The sequence below is a fragment of the Nycticebus coucang genome, chromosome 15 (assembly GCF_027406575.1).
Source record: "Nycticebus coucang isolate mNycCou1 chromosome 15, mNycCou1.pri, whole genome shotgun sequence".
Lineage (NCBI taxonomy): Eukaryota > Metazoa > Chordata > Mammalia > Primates > Lorisidae > Nycticebus > Nycticebus coucang.
Window position 1 is genome coordinate 67,949,960 of NC_069794.1, and position 25,036 is coordinate 67,974,995.

Below are 25,036 nucleotides of genomic sequence, written 5' to 3' on the forward strand. Positions count from 1 at the left end.
CTTGGGCTTAAGTGATCCTCTTGGCTCAGCCTCCCAAGTAGCTGGGGCTACAAGCACCTGCCACAACCCCCAGCTAATTTTTGATTGTAGTTGTCATACTTGTTTGGCAGGCCCTGGCTGGGTTTGAACCCGCCAGCCTCAGTGCATGTGTCCAGTGCTGTAACCATTGTGCTATGGGCGCTGAGCCTAGAATATTTACAGTTTTAAATTTTATGACTATGATCCATTTGAACTGATTTCATGTAAGATATAGAGGAAGTTTTAATTTTTTGTATATGAAAATCCAATTGTACCAGTACCATTTGTTGAATGCTATCTCTTCTCCATTGACTTGCCTTTGAATCTTTGTGGGAAAAAAACCCCAAAAAAACATGTGAATGTATCTGTGTGGGTCTGTTTCTGGCCTGTATCATATGTGTCGATGTAACAGTGCTACTACTACTTTCTCTTAATTACTATACCTTCATAGTAATTCTAGAAATTAGATTGTGTGTCATCCATCCAACTCTGTTCTTTTTCAACATGGTTTTGGCTATTCTGATTCCTTTGCCTTCTCATATAACTTTTAGAATTAAGTTAATTCTATAATTAACTTAATATCTATAAAAAAACCTTTTTGTAATTTTGGGGGGGATTTCAGTGAATCAATAGGTCAAATGGAGGGGAATTGACACCTTAACAATGCTGAGTCTTCCGATTTGTGATCGTGGTACAGCTCTCCACTTTTTCTACATCATCTTTGGCTTATTTCATTAGTATTTTGTCATCTTCAGCATATAGATTCTTAAGGCATTTTGTTAGAGTTACGCCTGAGAAAGTTTTTGGCGTGCTATTGTATGTGGTATCTAAAAAAATTTTTTTTATTTCAATCATTTATTGCTGACCTGACTGACCTGTATCCTGTAATCTTGCAGAACTCGCTATTCCTTCAAGTTTTTTGTAGATTCTCTACAAAAGATTTGCTCTGTAGACATTCATGTCTTATGTGAGTAAAGACAGTTTCATTTATTTCTTTTCAATCTAAATGCCTTTTATGTTCTTGCCTTATTGCACCTACTCCAGTATGATGTGGAATAAAATTGGCAAGATAGGAGTCTTGTCTTTCTCCCAACATTAAGGGGAAAGCTTCAGTGTTTCACCACTAAGTGTGATGTGATGATAGGATTTATACTTTATCATGTTAAAGGAATGGATGTAGCATTTTGTGAAATGATTTCTTTTTATGTCTCTTAGAATGATGACATGATCTTTCTTTTTAAATCTGTTTATATTTTAAAAGCCTCGCATTCCTGGGCTGAACTGTAGTTGGCTAGCCTGTACTATCCATTTTTGTTGAGAAATTTTGCATTTGTGTTTATAATGGATATTACTTTCTTGTAATGTCTTTGGTATTTTTGTTTTAGCGTAATTTTGGCTTCATTAAATGTGTTAGGAAATGTTTCTTCTGTGTCTTTTTTCTGAAAGATTGGCAGTATTTTTTGGCAGAATGTTTAGCAGATTTTGGCAATGAAATCATCTGGGCCTGGAGTTTTTTGTTTTTTGTTTTTGTTTTGTTTTTTGCTTTTTTGGCCAGGGCTGGTTTGAACCCACCACCTCTGGTATATGGGGCTGGTGCCCTTACTCCTTGAGCCACAGGTGCCATCCTGGGCCTGGAGTTTTTTATTTTGAACTTGTAGTTTAAAACCTGTTAATTTCTTTACTAGGCATAGACTAATGAGATTTTCTATTTCTTCTTGAGTGAGTTTTGGTAATTTGTGTCTTTCTAATAATTAATCTATTCTAAATTGTAGGATTTCTTGGCATAAAGAATTATACATACTATTTTTTACCCTTTTAATGATTATAGGATTAACAGTGACATCCCCTTTTTTATTCTTGATATTGGCAATTTGTCTTTTCTCTTTTTATTGGTCATCTGCTTTGAGATTTGTTAATGTTGGTTTTTCTCCCTGGAAAACAGCTTTGATTTCACTGATATTCTTTGTTGTTTTTCTGTTTCTAATTTTGATTTCTGGTCTTATTTCCTTCCTTCTGCTTTCTTTGTATTTAATTTGCTCTTTTTCTTCTGGTTTCTTAATATAGAAGCTTGGGTTAAAGACTTGAGACCTTTCTTCTTTATTAATGTAAATATGCGGGCTTTAAATTTCCCTCTCAACATTGCATTTTGTTAAATCCAACAATTTGATATGTTATTTCTCATTTTTATCAAATTCAAAATATTCTAATTTCCCATAAGAATTCTACTTTGGATTATATAGAATTGTCTTATTTAATTTCTAAATATTTGGTGATTTTTTTTCAGATACCCTTTTCTTACAGATTTCTACTTTAGTTCATTTATAGTCAGGGAACATACTTTGTATGATTTCTGTTCTTTTAATGTTGAGGTTTGTTTCAGGGTCAGAATATGATCTATCTTGGTGAATATTCCATGTGTACTTGGAAAAAAATCTGCATTTTGCTGCTGTTGGGTCTAGTGGTCTGCAAACACCAAGTAGATGAAGTTGGTTGAAATGTTATTCAGATCTGCTATGTGTTTGTTTTTCACCTACTTGTTCTGAGAGTTACTGATGTGCCCAGTAATAATTTTGGATTTGTCTATTTCTCCTTTCAATTTTCAGCTTTTATTTCATGTGTTTTAAAAAATATTTAGAAATTAGTGTTTAATATCCAAAATATATTAATTTCAAAATATTAATTTTTAGGAGAGTTTTAATTTCACAGCAAAATTAAGAGGAAGGTACAGAGAAGTCCCCACAAACCCCCTGCTGTCCTCCATTATCAACATCGCCCATCAGAGTGGTGTGTTCTTTACAACTGATGAACCCACATAGACATATCACAATCACCCCAAATCCATAGTTTATATTATGGTTCACTCTTAGTGTTACATATTCTGTGGTTTTAGACGAATATGTATTGACGTGTATCCACTATTATAGTATCTCATAGAGTATTTTCATGGCCCTAAAAATCCTCTTTACTTTGCCTATTTGTCCTCCCATCCCAGCTTCAGCTCTCTTAGGTACATACAAATTCAGGGTTATATTTTCTTGGAAAATTGACTGTGTTGTCATTATGTAATACCCTGCTTTATCTCTGATAGTATTTCTTAAGTCTGCTTTTTTTCAGATATTAATATAGCAACCTCAGCTTCCTTTAGTGTTTGTAGGAGATATGTTTTCCCATTCTTAACATATTTTTTTTGCAGTTTTTGGCCAGGGCTGGGTTTGAATCCTCCACCTCTGGTATATGGGGCCGGTGCCCTACTCCTTTGAGCCATAGGCACCACCCTGTTTTACCATTCTTTTACTTTTAAGCTATCTGAGTATATTTAAACTAGGTATTTTTTCCTAGATAGTTTCTAATGGGTCTTGCTTTCTTTTTAATTGGATCTGACAGTTGCTATCTCATAATAGATGTGTTTCTTTAGATTATCCACATGGAATGTGATTATTAATACAGATGGCTTTAAATACAGGTGTGTCCAAACTTTTTTCTTTTGTGCTACACATACAAAGATCCATGCATACTTTTTTTTTTTTTTTTTTTGCAGTTTTTGTCCAGGGCTGGACTTGAACCCTCCACCTCCAGCATATGGGGCTGGCGTCCTACTCCTTTGAGCCACAGGTGCAGCCCGATGCATACTTTTTGTGATATCTGACACCACGGATAAGCAAAAAAGTCTTACAGAATCAGCATGCAGCCTGCAACTAGTATCTTGTTAGTTGTTTTCTATTTGTTCCATCTGTTCTTTGTTTCTCCTGCTTTTCTATTAATTGAACATTTTTATTCTATTTTATCTCCACTATTGATTTATTTATACTTCTTTTAAAAAGAAGTAGTAGCTGTCATAGGATTATAAAGTATACATCTATAATCCAGGGCTACTTTTTAGTATTATGCTGCTTCACATTCTTCGTGCCATTTTGTCCTACATTTATTTGCTTTTACATGGGCATTTACAATGCCTTGCTGTTATTTTTGCTTTGGATAGCCAGTTATATTTTAGAGCAACTGGGAAAAAAAAATTACATTACCTTCAATTATTCCATTTCCAGTGTTCCTCATTTCTGTTTGATACAATTTTCTGTCTTGTCGCTTTTTCCTCTGCCTGCAGACTATCCTTTAAAATTTCTTATAGATTGATTAAATCTGTAAGTGAACTCCCTAAGTTGCTGTTCTCAGAAAAGTTTTTATTTCTTAATTTTAGAAAAATATTTTTGCTGGGTATAGAATTCTAGGTTGACAGGTTTTTCTTTTTCTTTCAGCACTTAAAGCTGTCATTCCATTGTCTTTTACCTTGAATTATTTCTAACATAAAGGCTATTATAATTCTTTCCTTTGTTCTTGTACATTGTGACTTTTTACTCTGACTGCCTTTGGTATTTCTTATCTTTTGATTTCAGGAATTTGAATATAATAGGTTTAGGGATGTGGGAATCTTTTGGGGAAGGAGGGTATACAACCTGCTTTATTTTCTTTGAGTTTCCTGGATATGCAATTGGAAATTTTCATTCTAAGCTTTGGAGTACTTTTAGCTGTTACTTCTTTTATTTTTTCTTCTACCCCATCCTGTCTCTTCTGTTTCTAAAATTCCACTTCTTGGCCATTTGATGTTTTTAGTAGAGGTCCCAGATGCTCTGTTTGTTCTTCTCAGTCTTTTTGTTTTTCGGTTTTTATTTTAGATTTCCGTTGACTAATCTTCTGGTTTACAGAGTTTTTCCTCAGCTGTGTTGAGTCCACTTATAAGCCAGTCAAAGACATTCTTCATCTGTTACTTTTTAAGTTGTAGTATTCTATTTGATACTTTCTTATAGTTTCCATGTCTCTGCTGAAATTACCCATATGAATTTGTGTGTCATCCACATCATTCATTACAGTAGTTAATGTATTATTATAGTTATTTTAAATTTACTATCAGATTGTTCCACTATCTGCGTCATATCTGAGCCTGGTTTTGATGGTGACTTTCTCTTGGATGGTGGTTGTTGTCTTCTGTCTTTTTTTGTTTGTCTTTTGCATGCCTCAAATTTTTTTTTTTTTTTTGAAAGCCAGATATCTTTAGCAGGAGAGTAGAAACTCAAGTAAACTATTTTTATGTCTGAGAATTGGCCAGCCTTTCCTTCTGCTGTGCTTTAATTGTGGGGATTTGAATTGATGTAGTTAGAAGTTAGGCAAGGTTTAAGGTTTGTGGTTGCTATGGTTACCTTTGGTGCACTAAAGGTTTCAAATTCCTCTAGCAATACCTTGTAGTTAAGATGAAGACTGGTTGGCCCAAATGTTTTGTGGGCTTTTTTCTCCTTCAATATCTGTTCCACCCTCAGCTTTCAGTTTTCCTTTCATACTTTCTTCATAGAGAATCTCTTTCCATGCTCTCATTGTGGTGTCCCTCTCCCAGAAGTATTCTCTTATTTCTTGCTACTTAATACTTGTCAACCTGGGGAGGAGGAGGAGCAGTGGGAGGGCTCTGGTTTAGCCTTAGACTTAAGCAGGCCCTGTGTCCCTGGACCTGGGGGTGGGGCTCCTCAGTGCTCCTGGCTCTCCCTGGGAGGAGGGGTGGCCAGCATCTATTCCTGCCCCTCCCCTCAGGAAAGAGGATTTATTTCAGTTCCCTTTCCCCCAATACTATGGGTTTTCAGCAATGAGAGTTTTGTGTTATTGCCACTTCAGTAAATTAACATGTATTTGTATTGCACGTTAAATGAGACATGTTGGGTTGGCATTTGATGTCACAAAGGACCCCAATTGTTCCTGATTATCTCCCTTAGATTTATTCTGTGGACATTCGAACTTTGAGAAATGTAAGTCTACTGAGAGCTGTCTTAAGTGGATTGGGAAATCAGTGGGCCTCCTCACATACAGGTGGGATCATCTGTCTGCTATCCTGTGCCAGGAGTAATTCTTTCAGTCTGTTCTCCATACCAACAGCTGTTACAGCATGAAACGGAACATTTCAGCTGCTGGTTAAATCTTCCTGGCATAAATACAGATTTAAAAGAAATAATTGCTCAAAAATTTCAAACTAGATTATAAAATGGTTTTGCCACAAACTAAGGGCTCCTTTCATTTTAGTACTTAGTGGTCAGGCTGGTTTATCATGGGAATAGTGAGGAATTTTTTCAATGCTGCTGTTTGAATCAACAACGGGCAGACCTGTGGACATTGTTACCCAGCCGCAGTTGGTCCTGTCTCTGACCTGGCTTCTTAGATATCTGTAGCCAAGAATATTGCTCAAGGTAATGCACAAGAATATTGCTCAAGGTGAGACACACATAACCACGTGCTAACTATAATACACAGAAGCTACATACGGTATACAAGATTAGAATGGCTGCTGCTTATTTTTAAACCAAAACTAGTTTTTAGTAGTATTTTTTTGTAAATTCTCAAGTTGACTAATTTTTTTTTTAATTGACTAATTTCAATGCTATACCCAGATTTCACGTGGGGAAAAAGCCCCTCAACCCCATTTGGTACTTTGTCCTTGCATGTTTTTGAATGAAGAGGGATTATTCTTTGAGGAATTGGGCCTTTCCCACTGGACAGAATGGGGAAAACTAGCCAGACCAGCGCATCAACTGATGACCAATAGAGAAACTAGAAAACACTTCTCTATCTGGCTGCTGGGAGATAGTTTTCTGTTAGATAGATTTCTTTCAGGCATCCTCAAACTTTTTAAACCAGGGGCCAGTTCACTGTCCCTTAGACAGTTGGAGGGCCAGACTATAGTTTAAAAAAAAAAAAAACCTATGAACAAATTCCCATGCACACTGCACATATCTTATTTTGAAGTAAAAAAACAAAACGGGAACAAATACAATCACAGGGCCTCATGTGGCCTGCAGGCCGCAGTTTGAGGACCCCTGTATCTACACACTGCAAGCAGAGGTACTGCCTGTCTTTTTGCTATAAATGATTTTTTTTTTCTTCTCATGTTGCCCTCAGTAGAGTGCTGTGACATCACAGCTCACAGCAACCTCAAACTCTTGGGCTTAAGCAATTTTCTTGCCTCAGCCTCCCAAATAGCTGGGACTATAGGCGCCCGCCACAATGCCCGGCTATTTTTTGTGGCATTGTCATTGTTGTTTAGCTGGCTGGGGCTGGGTTTGAACCTGCCAGCTTCAGTGTACGTGGCTGACGCTGTAACCACTGTGCAACAGGCACTGAGCCTGCTCTAAATGATTTTTTCAAGGATGTTTGTGTAACTAACACCCCTGAAAGAGAGAGATGGTATCTCCCTCTGGGGCAAAGGGTGTCTAGATTTGCTTATAGTCAGCTACGAAAGATTTGTGCTGCCTAAATTCAGCGGTTGCACAAGCCCAGAATCCACCTGAGTCCCTTCACATTACCCCCTTGAAACTTGAGGGTAAGGGAGACTACCATGAATGTAAAACTCAACTCACACTGCTTAATATCCTGTGCAAGGGACTGTCCTTTGTCTCTGAGCCAAGCATCTACACAAGTGCGGTAGACTAATAGGGTAGCTTGCAGCTAGGGTAAAATCTCAGACAATTCATAATTTTTAACACTGTTCTTGAACTTTGCCTTGCCTTAACACATTAACTGCCTTGTGAGTTGTACTTATACTGGTTTTGAGCCCAGTGCCTTGTGAAGCATATATAACTCACATATCTCTTGCGCATTGACTGCCACACTAGAAAAAAATTTTTTTCCCTGGGGCCCCAGTGTTTTAGTAGGTCTAGAGATGTAAGTTATATATGCTTCACGAGGCCCTATGCACAAAACTAGGATGAGTTAAATACAACTCACATGACAGTTAATGTCCTTGACCTAATAAATCACTGTGGCCCCAAGGAAAAAAAATTTTTTAGTATGGCAGTCAATGTGTTAAAGTTAATAAAAATTGAAAAATGGAGGAAAAACCTGTTTGAATCCCATCACTCTAAGATCATTATCATTTATGCATCTTAGCACACTCTGAGATAATGGCATTTTTGTATACTTCTTTCCATTCTTTTGAAATACGTATTTTAGCATAATTCTAATCTGAATGTATTATGAAATCATATCCTGTATTCAAAAATCAGCATTCTTCTGTTTGTGTAAGTAATTCATAGTAATTGTAGAAAATTGGAAAATTCAGAAAAGTATAAAAAAAAATTGGCCCACATAGTGGCTCATGCTTATAACCCTAGCACTTTAGGAAGCTGAGGTGGGAGCAGCATTTGAATTAAGGAGTTCGAGACCAGCCTGGGACAAATAGCATAAACCTTATCTTTATAAAACATAAAATTAGCCAGGCAGGATGGCATGAGCCTGTAGTCCCAGCTACCTGGAAGCCTGAGGTGGAAGGACCACTTTAGCCTAGGAGTTTGAGGCTGCAGTGAGCTATGATTGCACCACTGTACTCCGGCCTGGGTGACAGAGCAAGACTCTGTCTGAAGATTAAAAAAAAAAAAAAGTTATTAGGGCTTATTGCCTGTAGTACAGTGGTTATAATGCCGGCCACATACACCCAGGCTGGCGGGTTCAAACCCAGCCTGGGCCAGCTAAAGAACAATGACAAATGCAATAACAATAACAACAACAACAAAATAGCCAGGTGTTGGGTGGTGCCTGTGGCTCACTGGGTAGGCCGCTGGCCCCATATACCAAGGTTGGCGGGTTCGAACCTGGCCCCTGCCAAACTGCAACAAAAAATAGCCAGACATTGTGCCGGGCACCTGTAGTCAAGCTATTTGGGAGACTGAGGCAAGAGAATCGCCTAAGCCTAGGAGTTGGAGGTGCTGTGAGCTGTGACACTGTGGCACTCTACCCAGGGCAATATAGTGAGACTCTGTCTCAAAAAAAAAAAAAAAAGAAAAAGAAAGAAAAACCATTATTAATTTGCCTATTGCCCAGAGATGGAGCCCCTGTTACTATTTTGTGTATTTCTTTCCAATATTTTATGTCCATTTTGTGAAGTTATAAGGAAGACTATTTTATTCTTTATTTACTTTAATCTTGTTTACTTTCTCATTCCATTAGCTGTTGAGTGTGCTCGCTTGCTGTAATGATAACAGTATCTCATTCTCTGGATGCCCATAATGTCATAAGCATGTTACATTCCTTTAGTCAATTTTGGAATTTTCTTCATTGCTTCTCCATTCTTACGTTCGTTCATTCATTCATTTCCTCTTTCTTTCTCCTCTCCACCCTTATCTGAGATGTCACTTACTTGTATGTTAGAATTTTTCAACATTTCTGTGTTTAAGCTTGTTTCTCTATTTTAATTCATTTATTTCTTCATTTAGTCTGGATCTCTTACCTTGATCCTATTTCTCCAGCTAAGTTTAATCTTTTAAATTCATCCTTTAAATTTTAGTTTTTGTTGAATTTCTATCAGATTATATTTATAATTAATATGCTGAACTGCTCAATACTTTGTAGTTCCTTAAACATATTAATTATGGTTATTTCGAAGTTCATGGTCTGCTAACACCATTATCTGAATGTCCTATGTCTTCTCTGATATTTTGTTTCCTCTTTAAGTGCAAGACATTGTTTAGAAAAAACTGAGGCTCTGGTGATGTTATCTTTCTCCTTTACTGGATAGGCCAGGAGCATATCTCCTTAATTGTGGATTGAGATAAACTGAGGCTAGGTCTAAGTCCTTATGAAGACTGGTCTGTTTCTTGTTACCATTATTCCTATGATATTGCCTTTAAGGATTCCAATTAGAAGCCTGGTGCAATTACTAGGCTTTGAATGCCAAAATTTCCCCTGGCACTCTGAGTATGTTAAAAATCCTGTCTGACATTTTAACTCTTTTGAAACAAGAAGTTGCCTCAGAGGCAAAGTGAAGCCAAATATAAGGTCTCTCTGGATCTCAGCTCTGCAATTCTTTGCTTATTTGGGTGGTTTCTGGTATCTTCAAATGGATTATTTTTAGTTTTTTTTTTTTTTTTTTTTTTTTTAGTTATTTTCAGCAAAAGTGTTTGTCCAAAACAACCTAGTCTGTCAAAAGTAGAACTCTGTCTACAAGTAATTTGTTGTATGTTTACTGGTGTGCATAGTGCTAGGTCCTGAGGTACAAGGATAAACGAGACTTTTTGGAGATGTTTTTGTTTCTGTTGTTAGAAGTACATGCATGTTTTCTTCTCCTAGTAATAACATGTAAGTGTAATTTGTGATACGATGTTGGTCTTGTGACCAGAGCACATCACGTCTGTGTGAGTGTCTGTAGTGTGGCGGTCTGGCTTGGCACCTGTGTTAGCATGTATTGCCTGCTCTATAATGGCTACATGCATCAGTTTCTATCTTCCCCACCAGAACATGTGTGTGTGTGTTTAGAGTTAGGATCTCACTCTGTTGCTCACACTGAAAGTACAGTGACATAATCATAGTTCATTGCAGCCTCGAACTCCCAGGCTCAAGAGATTCTCCTACCTCGGCCTTCTGACTAACCGGGACTACAGGCATACACCAACCAATATGACAGGAAGATATTGAAAATTTTTTTGTAGAGACAGGATCTCACTATGTTGCTGAGGCTGGTCTCAAACTCCTGACCGCAAGTGATCCTCCCACTTTGGCATTTCCAAGTACTGGGAATACCAGTGTGAGCCACAACACCTGGCCAACATGTGTTTCTTTTTTTTTTTTTTTTTGAGACAGAGTCTTACTACATTGCCCTCAGCAGAGTGCCATGGTGTTACAGCTCACAGCAACCTTGGGCTTAAGCGATTCTCTTGCCTCGGCCTCCCAAGTAGCTGGGACTACAGGTGCCCGCCACAACACCTGGCTATTTTTTCTTTTCTTTTTCTTTTTGGTTGCAGTTGTCATTGTTTAGCAGGCCAGGCTGGGCTTGAACCCGTGAGCTTCAGTGTATGTGGCTGGCGCCCTACCCACTGAGCTACAGGTGCCGAGCCAACATGTGTTCCTTGAAAAGCAGAGTGCTTCATCTCATTCTGTTTACCTGGTTAAAGTTTCTTACATAGATTAGTTCCTTAATAGAGGTATATTGGAATTTACGTGTGAATGCCAACCTTGGTGCCCTAGTTCAGACTTCTGTCTTTTCAGGGTCCCCCCAATGGATCTACTTCATGCACTGCCCTTCTTTAAGATTCCGAAACTACTCTTCTAGGGGAGGGGGCAAATGCCTGGACTCCCAACAGAGAGTCAACTTAAGTCTGAAGAAATGCAATGTTTGAAACAGACTTTTAGCTTGTGTCAAAGAATCTTTTTTAAAAGTGTGGGTCCAGGATTGGCTGGGATTGTCCCAAGGGCTGCTTGAAGAAAGGGTATGCCTTATCTTTCTTCCTCCATCCCTACTTAGACACTTCCTCTAAAATAAGGACAAAAAAGAGTAAATGAGTAAATTCATAGAGCCTGGGGCATTGCAGGAAATCAACTACTATAATCAACAGAATTTTTCATTGATCCATTAAGTGATTCAACAAGTGTCAGGCACTGTTCTTGAAGCCAGGAATACAGCAATAAACTATAAATTTATGCCCTCATGGAGCTTGCTTACATCTTTGAATTCTACTTCATAGTGCCAATGTTTGTTTAGAACAAACATTTTGTAAATGTCAGTTCAAAAGATGGGTAGCATTCTGCTAACATTTTTATTTTTTCTTATATGTGACCTGTAACCATTTAAAATATGGAAATAAAAAAATAAATAATAAAATAAAATAAAATATGGAAATATAACACTTCTTGTCCTCTCCTGATCTTGGAGTTTCCACCCACATATATTTGAACCTAGTTTGTCCAGGATGTGGTTATATACTTATTGGGGGGATATCCTTATCATATCCTTAAACATACGGTAATCAATAAAAATGTGTTGCTTATGGCAGTTAATACTGAAATTTTACAAAATTTGCTGAGCCTTAGATTACTAAAAATTAACATTGCTGATTATAAATTTTATCAGATTTAATATAGAAATATTTTATACAACGATACTTCCTAGAGTAGGCCTAGTAATTCTGTAGTCAAGGGACTGGGATTATGGTATTAATATCACTTTCCATTAAGAGTATTGAAAGGTCTGCTTTCTAAAGGTCTGCTAGCTATAGTACATACCAGTAGGCACTAGAAGTGGGGACCCCATTAGGTAAACTTGAGGTCCTTTGAGGCATTCATATAAAGATCATATGAGAAAGAGAAATAAATGTGAGATTCGTGAGTATATAGGTAGCTTAGTAACTTAAGCTGCGGGCTGGATGAGATTTTCTAGGGAGAAAGTATAGGGTGGATGAGGAGAGGACATGGGACTGAGCTTTGAGGATATTCCTTTCTTTTTTTTTCTTTTTTCTGTTGTTGTAGTTTTTGGCCAGGGCAGGCTTTGAACTCACCACCTCCCGTATGTGGGGCTGGCACCGTACTCCATGAGCCACAGGCACCACCCTGAGGATCTTCCTTTCTTGATGGCTGAAAAGAAGATGCTTTCAAGAAGTTCCCCAAACTCATTAGTCTTCTAAAAGAATGAGTCTCCTGGGTGGCCCCTGTGGCTCAAAGGAGTAGGGCACCGGCCCCATATAATGGAGGTGGCATGTTCAAACCCGGCCATGGCCAAAACTGCAGAAAAAAAAAAAAGAGTCTCCTGTAATTGCCTATAGTCTATATTACTTATTTCTGTTCTTATCTCTATCATTCTTTGTATTTTCCCTGGATTTATTCTGTTATATTTCTGACTACTTAAGTTGGTTACTTGGCTTATTAATATTTTAGGCTTTCTTAAAACATTTGAAGCATAAATTTCTATTTAAGAAATGTTTTACTTGAGCTTCCCAAAATTTGATATGCAGTGTTTTCATTATTCAGTTATATTTTAATTTTCCTTAGAGTTTCATTTGACCCATGAGCTTCTTAGAAGTTTGTTTTTAAGTTTCCAACTCAGGGCGGAGGGTAATTTTTTGTTTATTGATTTCTGGTGTAAGCTGCACATGGTTTGTATGGTAAGAATCCCTTGAAATTATTGTAGCTTGCATTGTGATCTAGTATAGGCACTGTTTATAAATATTTCATGTGTGCTTGAAAAGAATATGTTTTTCAGTAGATGGGTGCAAGGCTCTTTAGATGTTGAGTAAATCAAAGTTATTAGTCGGTTTTAGTGTCTATGTATTTATTGGATTTTGGTATGCTGGTAATTGAGAAAGAGGTGTTACAATGTTACACTATACTGATGGGGGTTTTTGGAGACAGGGTCTCACACTGTCACACGGGGTAGAGTACAGTGGCATCATTGTAGCTCTCTGCAACCCCCAGGCTTAAGCAGTTCTCCTGCCTCAGCTTCCTGAGTAGCTGGAACTATAGATGCATGCCTCCGTGCCCAGCTAATTTCTCTACCTTTTTTTTTTGTAGAGATAGGGTCTTGCTCTTGCTCTTGCTTGGGTTAATCTCAAACTCTTGGGCTCAAAGGATCCTTACCCCTCAGCCTTCTAAAACTCTAGGATTATAGGTGTAAGCCACTGTACCCATGGCCATTTTTGCTTGATAGATTTTTGTCTTTCTGTATGGCAGTTGTTCTCAACCTTCCTAATGCCGAGATGTATTTTCCTTGTTAAAAAGGGGTCGCGACCCACAGGTTGACAACTGCTGCTGTGACATTCTGGGGAACTTTTTTACCTCTGTTTTCTAGTTTACTAATTCACTCAAAGCTGTGTTTACTTTATTGCTTCACCTATTAAGTTGTTTGTTTTCTTTGATATCAGTAACTTTAAGTTCTAATTGTAATTAGTGCTTTTTCAAATCTGTGTAGTCTTTCTGGGTTTGAGTCCTTATGCTTTTTTTTGTTCTTTGCTTTTTTAACTCTGTTAGACTCTTTTTTATTGTTGTTGTTGTTGTTGTTGTTGTCAGTTGTGTGCATTTCTTTGTTATTTGATCCTGGTCTTTATTTTGTCTAGAGGGTTTCCTGGATATTGTGATTTTGGGTTGTGAGCTTTCTTCAGTAGGGCTATTACTTTGCGAATCTGGAGAAAGATGCGGCCTAATCCAGCAAGTGTCCTTCCACAGTTTTTTGAATTTGCTTCTACTAGGCTCATGGGTAGCATGGGAGCAATTTCATGTTACTTCATCTGCTTGCGTCCAGACCACAGGTGTGGGATAGTCTTGAATTCCAGATCCTGGATAAAATTCACTTGTTAATTTACCCCTCCTTCCACCCACCGACCTTCCCAATTAGAGGCCAGATCTGGACCAGCTTCTCCTTCTTTGCCCTCAGCAGGTGGCAGGGCTTATTTTGTCTTAACTAATTGACCAGTTCACTGAAAATATAGCCTTTTCAGGATCTCAGTTTTACCCTAGTGGTCTTGATTCCCTCTCCCTGAATCATGAGCCCCAGGGGCTCAGCTCTTGCTGAGGGCATTTGAGCACCTCTTCTGACTGCTGAAATCTACTCTTCACCCAGATGGCCTCAGCATCAGCTCTAGTGCTGGCTCTTTTGGTTTTCAGTTTCCTTGTTTATTCCACCTGGTGATTTTCCTTACTTCCCTGAAAGCACAGCTGTTTTTTTAGAAAGATCATTTTTTATTAGAATTATGTGGTATTTGCAGAAGAAGGACTCTTGGGTTTTCTAATCCGTGATATTGCCAGAACCAGAAGAAATATAGAATACCAACTAGAGAGGATAAACTCCACCCTTCAGGGCAGACACAGACTGGAGGTAGCTTGGGAGCTTAGGAATAGCTTTGATTTTTGGTAAATGTGAGTCCACAGGGTTCTGATCAACCTAGCACTGCTCTGCAAGTTCATATTCTCTTTTTTCCTGTGCCAAAGACGGCATATCCTGGTGTTGGGCTTCTATAGCTGCTGCTGCTTGAAGTGTAAGGATGGTAAGAAGGTTTGGGATTTTCACGTTACCATTATCAGTTCTTGTGGAAGCGATGACACATTTCTGGTGTGCTTTTTGCAGAGGAACTTAAGGACCAAAGCTCCAGTCACAAGTAACAAGCCATGACTCAGATGCTTTGGGAAAACCACTCTCTGCCTCTGCGACCCCCAGTGAGGAAGGTCAGAATGGTGCAGGCATGGCGTTCGCCCAGTTCCCTCATGTGCTTAACTGAAGGGTTTTTGCTGTAATCCAACAGCCTTGGAGGCACATCTTCAGCCCGATGACATCCAAGCATTTTGCAAAGATACACACACACACACACACACACACACACACACACATCCCCGCCGCCCCATACCACCAGCTGACTTTATAACAGTGGCAAGAACCTTCAATCCTGTATTTAGCAGCTGAGGACTTCTTCTGTGCCTTGCCTTTCCAGAATTCATAGTAGATGGGGAATATCTGCCAATTCCCTTGACGAGACTGTGACTGCAGTGGGACTTCCCCTCCTTGGGCGTTTTAGCCTCCAGGCTCCCCTTTTTAACCTTGATGGGCTTCAGGGTTCTTCTCCCTAGTACCCGGCTTCTCAGTTTCTTTACCCCCCCCCTCTTGCAAGATGGGAAAGAGCTTGTCATCCGTGTTATGGGAGAAGTTTTTATTAGTGCACACTCTTTTTTTAATTTTTGAAAAGTTTGGCATGAAGTTTTCAGGGTTGTATGTGTTTTCTTCTTTTAATAGCTGCTCTGGTACCTATGGGGAAAATCCGGCAAGGGGATGGTTTTAGTTGAATTCTGTCGTAGGCCAAAGGTCAGTTTTTAAAAACAAATACAGACAAACCAATAAATATTATGTACATTTATATTAAGTCATCTCTTTATAAATTCATCAATTGTCTTTGCTGATGGGAGGGAAAACTATCAGAGCCATGCCATAGAATCGCGGATGCTTTGCTTTTGTATGGCTTTGCCAGGCAGATCATTGAGGTAGTGACCCTGCCATACCTCCTCTCAATTTTCGTTCTTCCAGGAAACTTCATGGTTTGCGGGGTAGGGAGGACTCACATTTAAGGGCTGTGGGGGCAACAGTATGTGCCTCTTCACACATTATCTGCCTCTTCATAGTATCTGGCATGGAACACATAGCTTAGTGGCTTTCTGAATGATTTATAGAACAGGAAGGACAACCACTGTAGCCCCAATAACTCACGTACAATCCATGAGTGTACACTCAGACTGCCACAGGCCAGAATTATGTTAGAAATTGAGGGTTGGGGTCACTACAAGTATTTGTATCAGCAACTCTTGACCCACAGAAAAAATTCAAGGGAGGACTATTAAAGAAAAAGCAACTTGATTCTGTTAAAAAAAAAATTAAAATGAAACATGTTTATTATAGCTAGAACTGTTACTTTCAGAAAAGTGTGATTTTGCTTCCCTTCAGTGACATGAGGAAGAGATTAAATGGCTAACAAAGGAATCAGGAAAACAGATGAACATAACATCTGACTATCAAAGCTAAAGAAAAAGTATTTAAAAGATAAATTGTTAATATTTTTAAAGTAATGAAAATAGCCAGGATTTCTTCTATAAAAGCTGTAAAATTCCTACCGATAGTTTTGTAAGCTTAGCTAATCTTGAAAATCTCTATTCCTAGTTAAAATATCTTTCTTGGATGGTGCCCTTAGCTCAGTGGGTAGGGTGCCAGCCACATACACCAAAGCTGGTGAGTTCCAACCCACCCCGAGCCGGCTAAAACAACAACGACAACTGTAACAACAACAGCAAAAAATAGCCAGGCATTGTGGTGGGCACCTGTAGTCCCAGCTGCTTGGGAGGCTGAGGCAAGAGAATTGCTTAAGCCCAAGAGTTTGAGGTTGCTGTGAGCTGTGATGCCACGGCACTCTACCCAGGGTGACAGCTTGAGACTCTGTCTCAAAAGTAAATATCTTTCTTTACTGCAAACTTCCTGTCCTAGCAAGTAGACAGTGTTAACCTTAAGATGAGGAAAATTGCCTTTTAGAATATCTAACACAGATAACAAGTATTGGAGAGGACATAGAGAAAAGGGAACCCTTAATAGTAAATTAGTACAGATTTTACAGAGTTTCCCCCCCAAAATTAAAAACAGAACTACCATATGATCCAGCAAGTCTTCTGAATATATACAAATCAAATCAGTGTTTTAAAAAGATCTGCACTCCCACATTCATTACAGCACTATTCACAATAGCCGAGAAATGGAGCCAACCTAAGTGTATCCATCAGTAGATGAATCGATAAGAAAATGTGGCAAATATACACAGTGGACTACTATTCAGCCTTTAAAAAGAAGGAAACCCTGTTTGTGACAAAATAAATGAACCTAGAGGACATTGTGTTAAGTGAAATAAACCAAGCACAGAAAAAATACTGCATGATCTCACTTATATGTAGATCTTAAAAAGCTCAGTGGATAGAAATAGAGTGGAGTGGGGTTACCAGAGGCTTGGGGAGGGTGGTAGGAAGTTACCAAAGGCTAAAATAAAAGATTTTAGTCAGACAGGATTAATAAGCTCGGGAGATTTATTATGCATGATAACTGGAGTTAATAACAATGCATTGTATACCTGATAATTCTTAAGAGTAGATTTTTAAATGTTATCCCCCAAAATTATAAGCATAAGGTAGTGGATTTCTTAATTAGCTTGATTTAGCAATTCCACACTACATGTATCAAAACATGCTGTACACCATAAACATATGCCAGGTTTGTCAATTAAAAATTAATTAGAAAAAAGATCTAAACTTTTCCAAGCTATGTTGCACTTTTGCAACTACAGGCAAAGATGGCCTCTTTCCCTGGTTTCTCCTACGGACAGATGAACTCAAGGTAAAGGTAGCTACTGAACATTTCAGCTGTTCCTGCTAAAAGTACTAATTAAATGACGAGACAGTATGTTTTCAAAGGAAACTAGTTTTATGGTACTATATATATAAAGCTTGAGTTTTCAAAAATGAGAATGTTTTCAGAAAATAGTGGTTGTCATCCTAATGAAATATATCAAATGCAGATTATTTTATTCAAAGCAGTAATAAGGCCTTTTGGCTAAAAACATCTTGTTAAATTACCTCAAGAGGAGTGGATTTTAATTTCCATGTTCCTGCCCCTAATCCTGGCAAGCGGACTCTCCTTGCACTCTTGCTTTGAGACTTGCCACATTGTAAACACAGATCACTAGTGGAAATGCTACATGTGTGTGCAATCTAGAGACAGAATAAAGCTGTGTAAACCATCTGGGTAGTGCTCTCAAAGTCTCAGTTGTCAACTGAAATCTAAAGATACTCCTCACTGATAATAAATGGTCTCCGGGACTGCTGGCTATTGTGAGTTACCCATGTCCCTCACAGCAATTTATTTTCAGGTTTTCTTAAAAATGTATTCTTTACACCTTAAATATTCTTTCTGCAATTTTATATTTCATGTTATTTCTAGCTGTGGCTCAACCGAGTAAGTCGCCAGCCCCATATGCTGGAGGTGGTGGGTTCAAGCCCAGCCCTGGCCAAAAACTACAAAAAAAAAAAAAAAAGTATATTTAAAAGTCTCACTTATTCCTTATGACAAATATTAGAAATGCGGTAAAATTATATATGGTAATTTCAGGCTTAAACATTTCTACTGTATTTTTCATGTCAGACATTTTAAGCCAATTCTAAATAAATGATTGCATAAAAGGCACAAAAAAAATTGTTGCAATGAGGATGGGAATGAACAGACCTTTATCAGCATAGCAACTGTTGCCTGTGCCATGTCAGTCTCTTCTGGGTCTCTGGTCACTCTGAGAAAGGACTGCTCTGTAAAGCAAACAATAAGCCTGTAACCAGAACACCTAAGCCACAGGAAGTCACATTCCTAAATGCAGTCTCTACACTGATTTTCACTTTGGAAAGTATAATCTTTATTGGGCATAATTTGTTCCAAATTACTATAGAGCTCTGTTTAAGATTTGTAATATACTTTTTAAAAAAAAAACCTTTATTTTGACTTTAAGGAAAAAAATGAGCCCCTGTTGGAGGCATAGTAGAGTATATTGCTTGTGCTTTTGACAGCTAAAATGCTTTTTTCTTTTTTCCTTAACACATTAGACCAGTGTTTTTCAACCTTTTTTTATCTCCCAAAGCACTTGAACCTATAGTTATATTCTGTGGCACATTCAAATTATGTTGTTCCAAAAAAAAGAAAAAAAATTAACATGTTTTGAACTTCTTTCAAAAATAATTTAATTAATGATCTCTAAAAATTTTCACAGCACCACCTAAGATCCTCTCATGGCACAGCAGTTGAAAATCACTGCATCAAACTATTTTTTTATATATCAAACTATATATTTGCTAAAGAATAGCAAAGAAATTGCTATTCTTCTAAAGCAAAAAGATGTGAATTTTTTTTATAAGTGTGGTATACACCTCTTGAGAAGCACAGTCATAGCAGCCTATTAATCTGATAGATATTAAAGATTGTGCTCTTGTGAGAAACAGTGAAGAGAAACTGGTTTTTTGTTTTTGTTTTTTGAGCAAGAGAGAATCTCACCCCATCGCCCTGATCACAACTCACAGCAACCACCTGAAACTCTTGGGCTAGAGCAATCCTCTTGCCTCAACCACAGGTACCCACCACAATGCCTGACTGATTTTTTTCTATTTTTAGTAGAGAGGGGGTCTTGCTGTTGCTCAGGCTGGTCTTGAACTCCTGAGTTCAAGCAATCCACTCGCCCCAGCCTCCCAGGAGTGTTAAGATTACAGGGGTAGGCACAGGGCTATTAATGAAATAGATTGAAGCAGGAGATTACCTAGTGCCAACCATATGGTCTCTGCAATAGTGGAGACCACTTCCATCTTCTGCCTTTCTACCCAAGCAAGAGAGAATGTCCGTCTGCTACAATTGCAGTAGGATTCTCACTCCTCTGTCTCTTGTAATACCTTAAATACTGAAGTCTTCTAATTTGGTTTTTCTTTCGGGAAACACATTGAAGATTGCTTCCAGCTCTTTTGCACTAGCAAACACAGATTTTCTAGCAACAGGATGCTTATTTAAATGCCTGTATTGATTTTAGAAAAACCTGAAGAGTGTTCTGTTTTCGCCATGAAAAATAAATGCTCATTTGCACCACGTTTCGTGTTGCAAGAGGATGAGCTCGCAGTGAGCCCTTGTCTAGTACTCTCTGTCCCTGCGATCATCTGACCCACCGGCTTGCCTGGGCTATACTGGTTGTTTTTCGAAGTGGCATCATACATGGGTAACTTGTGCTACTAATAAGACACCGATGTTTATTAGTGATTTACTTAAGTTATATCTCTTTCTCCCTTTAAGAAGGGAAGAGAAAAGAGACAGTGTTTAAACTTAGCCTCTCCTCTCAGCTACTGACTGATACTGCCTGAGCCAGCAAGAGGAAACTCCTTGTGGTATAACAGTCATGATAATTGGGAAGTCTTGCTGTGCTTTAATTTTCCCCAGATTTCTGTCTTGTTTATCAAAATACCCTGGTGGTGGCTGTGCACAAGAATATTATTTATTTTGTATTTCATCTCTCTCCCCCTCAAAACAAACAAAGCCCAAACACAAGTGCTTTGAAAGATGCTGTCAAAGTCTTAACTAAGCAAAGTCAAGCTGATTACCTTCAGTAGTGACAGCACTTTGCAAATGCTTCCCAGTTGGTGGCTGTCTCTAGCAGGAGCCTCAAAAGACAGTTGGGCTGAGCATGCACGGAGTGGGCCCTGCCGGTGGCATCACTGTAAATTGGAGAGTGAGTGCAGCTAAGGCTCAGTTGTCTCACTGTGTGACATTCTCCCTGCCTTTCCTGCCATCCCCACCAGGGCAAAGAGAATGACTGCAGCCTCCTGAGCTTTGTAATCAATCATAAGGGAGGAGGGACCCCCTTTCTCAGACTGAATGAATAGCAAGGAAATGAACTCAGAAGTGACAGGAACAGAGGCCTCATAACCCCTGTGGAGCCCATCCAACACAATTGGGTTACTCATAAAAACAGCAACAAAACTTCAAGCAAACGTGCCATTAAAAACCCTTACATAATTGTAACAGGTTTGGGTTTCCTCTGGTTCAAGTTTTCTTGCCTCTTTGATAATCAAAGGATCTGGAGAAAAGCATAGAATTTCAGGGGAGAAGCTGCATGGCAGGCTTACAAAAAGGCTATTCATGACACTTTTTTTTTGGTTTAAATAGGATCTGCATCATTCTTAGTCTCTGGCTTTGCTACAAGGTTCCATTTAAACTTAACCCAACGCGCAGGCTTAACTGATCGGGAATGACTCAGTACAGCTCACCAGCTACTGCAGCTCTCGTCCCCCTTTTGATAAGGGAACTTAGCACAATGGGCTTTACAGTTCTTAAATGACTCCATTTTTTCCCCCTATCTTTGAGATATGGTGCTTATATGACCTTTTAGTTTTTAATACGTTTTCACAAGATTTGGTTATATTTTTTTAAAGTGTTAAAAAATACAAAATGGTCTCCTTATCCTTAGAATAAAACTCTTAAAATCTTGCATATGATGTAGAAACGAATTTGTGTGTCTTATTTATATAGCTGATTTCAATATATTAGATATTAACTGTTAGATATTACTAAATTAAACTTGAACATTATTTACTTTTGAGGGGTGACTCTGGTGTACTTTCTGGTAGCACTTCACTGAATTTCCATTTGTGCACGTATCTGCTTATCTGTTGGCTTTTATAGTATTTTTAGTAATTTATATGTAAATTTAACATTTCAGTGAAATTGGCCAGTTGGTTAGAGGCCATGGGATGGCTGCAAAGCTAATTTGTTGCTCATTTTCCCCATCAGGGCACACTTGGTTTGTCCCTGAGTGTCCGAGGGAGGAGGGCGCTTGACAGAGTGCAGAGGGGACGCTTGGGGATGGGGACACATTTGGTAGCACAGTCCTCTGAGAGCCCTGAGCGTGGCACTGTGGGTGCATACCTCAGAATAGTGGTTCTCAAACTTTAGTCAGAAGAGGAATCATCTGAAAACTTGTTAAAATTACAGATACCTGGACTTAACCCAAGAGGCTGATTCAGTAAGTCTGGGATGGGGCCTGAGCATGTGCATTTTTAACAAGCACTCAGTTGATTCTGATTGTAACAGGACCACACCAAGAATCATTATCCTAAGGCCACCTGTGCAGCATCTGTGGCCCCAGCTGAGCAGGGACCCACCTTGAGTAGGAGTGACCCCTGTTGTGATCCCCAGAGGTACACGTAGCAGGAGAAGGACAACTCCAGCATTTTCAAAGGAGCATCGTCCTCCTGTCCCACTCTGTCCACAGCAGGGTAGTCCACTTCATCCTCATGTTCCCAGGAAGACACCTCACCCAAGGGCCAGTGTGGGGTGTGTGAAGATGTCATCTCACTCCCTCCACAGCTTCCTAATTAGGATTTCAAAGCAGATGTTATCTGCAGTGTCTAATCCAAAGTTACTTCTCTATACCCCTCCCTTCCTGTGTTAAAAGTACTTTTATTTTTTTTATTCTTTTTTTTTTATTGTTAAATCATAGCTGTGTACATTAGTGCAATCGCCTGTACCCATTCTAAGATGCACCATAGATGTGGCCCCACCCATTCCCCTCCCTCCACCCAAACCTCCCCCCTCCCTTCCCCTTCCTTGGCCCTTTCCCCATAGTCTTGTGCTATAGTTGGGTTATAGTCTTCATGTGAAAGCTAAAATTTAGCTTCATAGTAGGGCTGAGTACATTGGATACTTTTTCTTCCATTCCTGAGATACTTTGCTAAGAAGAAAATGTTCCAGCTCCATCCATGTAAACATGAAAGAGGTAAAGTCTCCATCTTTCTTTAAGGCTGCATAGTATTGCATGGAAAAGTACTTTTAAAGTTTTAGAAACAATGGTCTTTTTCAAAAAGACCTCCAATTAGAAATGGATTCTCAAAGAGCCTTTGGTAACAAAAATAAAAATAAACAAATGAGACTTAATTAAAATAAAAAGTTTCTGCATAGCAAAAGAAATAATGAGCAGAGTAAATAGACAACCTACAGAAAGGGAGAAAGGAATAGACTTGGGAGATTCCAAAGGGGGGGGGAGGGAATTACAGGTGAAACATGTTTGTTCATTTCATCAGGATGAGATTTTTGCTTGGGGATCAGTTGAGCTGATCTGTTGAAGTTGCTATGATGATGTCATAGTCAGAACAGACAGGAAAATAAGATGCTACAGCGGTTTGCCGGGTGCTGTGTGTGTTCTGTTTGTAGAATCCACCCCCATATAGTTGGCAGACTTTGTTATGAGAATTTTCAGACCTATTTAAAGGTAGGAAGTAAAACAAACTCCCATGTATTCATCACCTACTTCCCAGAGTTATCAAGACTTTTCCTATTTCTCAGTAGCTTTTTCTTGTTCTTAAATGTTGCTCTTTTTTTTAGGAGAGAAAGTAGGATCTGTTCCTCATTTTTTTTTTTTTTTTTTTCAGTTTTTGGCCAAGGCAGGTTTGAATCTACCACCTCTAGTATATGGGGCCGGTGCCCTATTCCTTTGAGCCACAGGCGCCTCCCATGTTCCTCATCTTTTAAAATGTTCTTGACTGAGGTTCCTGTAACAAAAGACAGGTTAACAAGAGAAAAACATACATATCTATTTAATGCAAGCTTTAATTCACACAGGAACCTTCAGAAACGAAGACCCAGAGACAGGGAAACATGTATTTTTATGCTTAGGTCTGAAGAGTGGGCAGTTGTTTAGAGGAGTGATTGGACAAAGGGCTGTGGTGAATGGCAATGACCTGGGGGGAACTTGCAAGGCCTGTAAGTAGGAATTCTTCCCTCCGTCTTCAGAGATAAGGATGTTCCTTTCCTCTGGGTGTAGGAAGGGCACCTCGGGATGGGAGTCTGCTGACCTATTCCAGGGGAAGGAATAAAAGGGGAGATTTAAGGACTACTTGCTTCATCTGTTTTCTCAAATGCCGTGGTGCCATATTTGAGGGTAACACACCCCAAACCTCATCATTTTCAAATCGGTTCATTGGGGAATGAATGAAGCAAGAACTGCTTTGCTTGGAACCTGAGTACAATGATCACAAGTAACACTGTGAACGTGTTCTTTTTCAGGAATGTGTTCCAGAAAACCTAGATCTGAAGAAGATGATTTTTGCTCAGTTGGATGCCATCCTCAATGATAGAGTCGTCTTAAGCAGTTCCAGCTCTTGCCTCCTGCCTTCCAAGTTGTTTACTGGCTTAGTGCATGTGAAGCAGTGCGTTGTGGCTCATCCTGTGAGTATTGTAAACCTGGTGAATTCACTGTATCTCACTCTGTGTGTCGGGGCAATAAACTGTGACTAACCCACTAGTACTACATATCATTTTGAACTGCTTACTAACATATAATTCACATACTGCACAATTCATCAGTTGAAGTTGTACAATTCAGTGATTCTTGGTGGCATCACATAACTCTGTTAAATATATTATTTAAAAAAAATTTTGGCTCTGTGCCTGTGGCTCAAGCAGCTAAGGCGCCAGCCACATACACCTGAGCTGGCGGGTTCAAATCCAACCTGGGCCCGTCAAACAACAATGACAGCTGCAACCAAAAAATAGCCGGGTGTTGTGGCCGGCGCCTGTACGCCCAGCTACTTGGGAGGCTGAGGCAGGAGAATCGCTTGAGCCCAGGAGTTGTAGGTTGCTGTGAGCTGTCTGTGATGCTATGGCATTCTACCCAGGGCCACAGCTTGAGGCTCTGTCTCAAAAAAAAAAATAATTATCTAAAAGTTCCTTGGATTTTTTGTGTGATAGAATGAGTAATGCCGTGAGGCTTTTGCCCTCAAGTTAACTGACTGTGTACCTGAGGCTGATGACTAACCAAGTAATTCCACTACCAAGGTCAGAGTGCTGCATTAAAAATGTATTTTAGACCAGGCACGGTGGCTCATGCCTGTAATCCTAGCACTCTAGGGTCCAAGGTGGGTAGATTGCTTGAGCTCAGGAGTTTGAGACCAGCCTGAGCAAGAGAAAGACCCCATCTCTACTACAAATAAAAAAACTAGCTGGGCGTAGTGGCATAAACCTATAGTCTCAGCTGCTTGGGAGGCTGAAGCAATGGGATCACTGTAGCCCAGGAATTTGAGTTGTTGTGAGCTATGATGATGCCATAGCACTCTACCCAGGGTAACAGAGTGAGACACTATCTTAAAAAAAAAAAAGTATTTTATAGGTATCATTTGTACTATGTTGTCTTTTGTACTG

At 39.1% G+C, this 25,036-nt stretch overlaps 1 protein-coding gene across 1 annotated transcript in view; it reads left to right on the plus strand.

Moving 5' to 3' along the window:
- Positions 1–25,036, plus strand: part of CRYL1 (crystallin lambda 1) — a 124,627-nt gene that overhangs the window by 75,058 nt on the left and 24,533 nt on the right. The window contains exon 4 of the mRNA XM_053563630.1: positions 23,903–24,064. Coding sequence (XP_053419605.1) covers positions 23,903–24,064 — 162 coding nt within the window. The remainder of the gene's footprint in view (positions 1–23,902; positions 24,065–25,036) is intronic.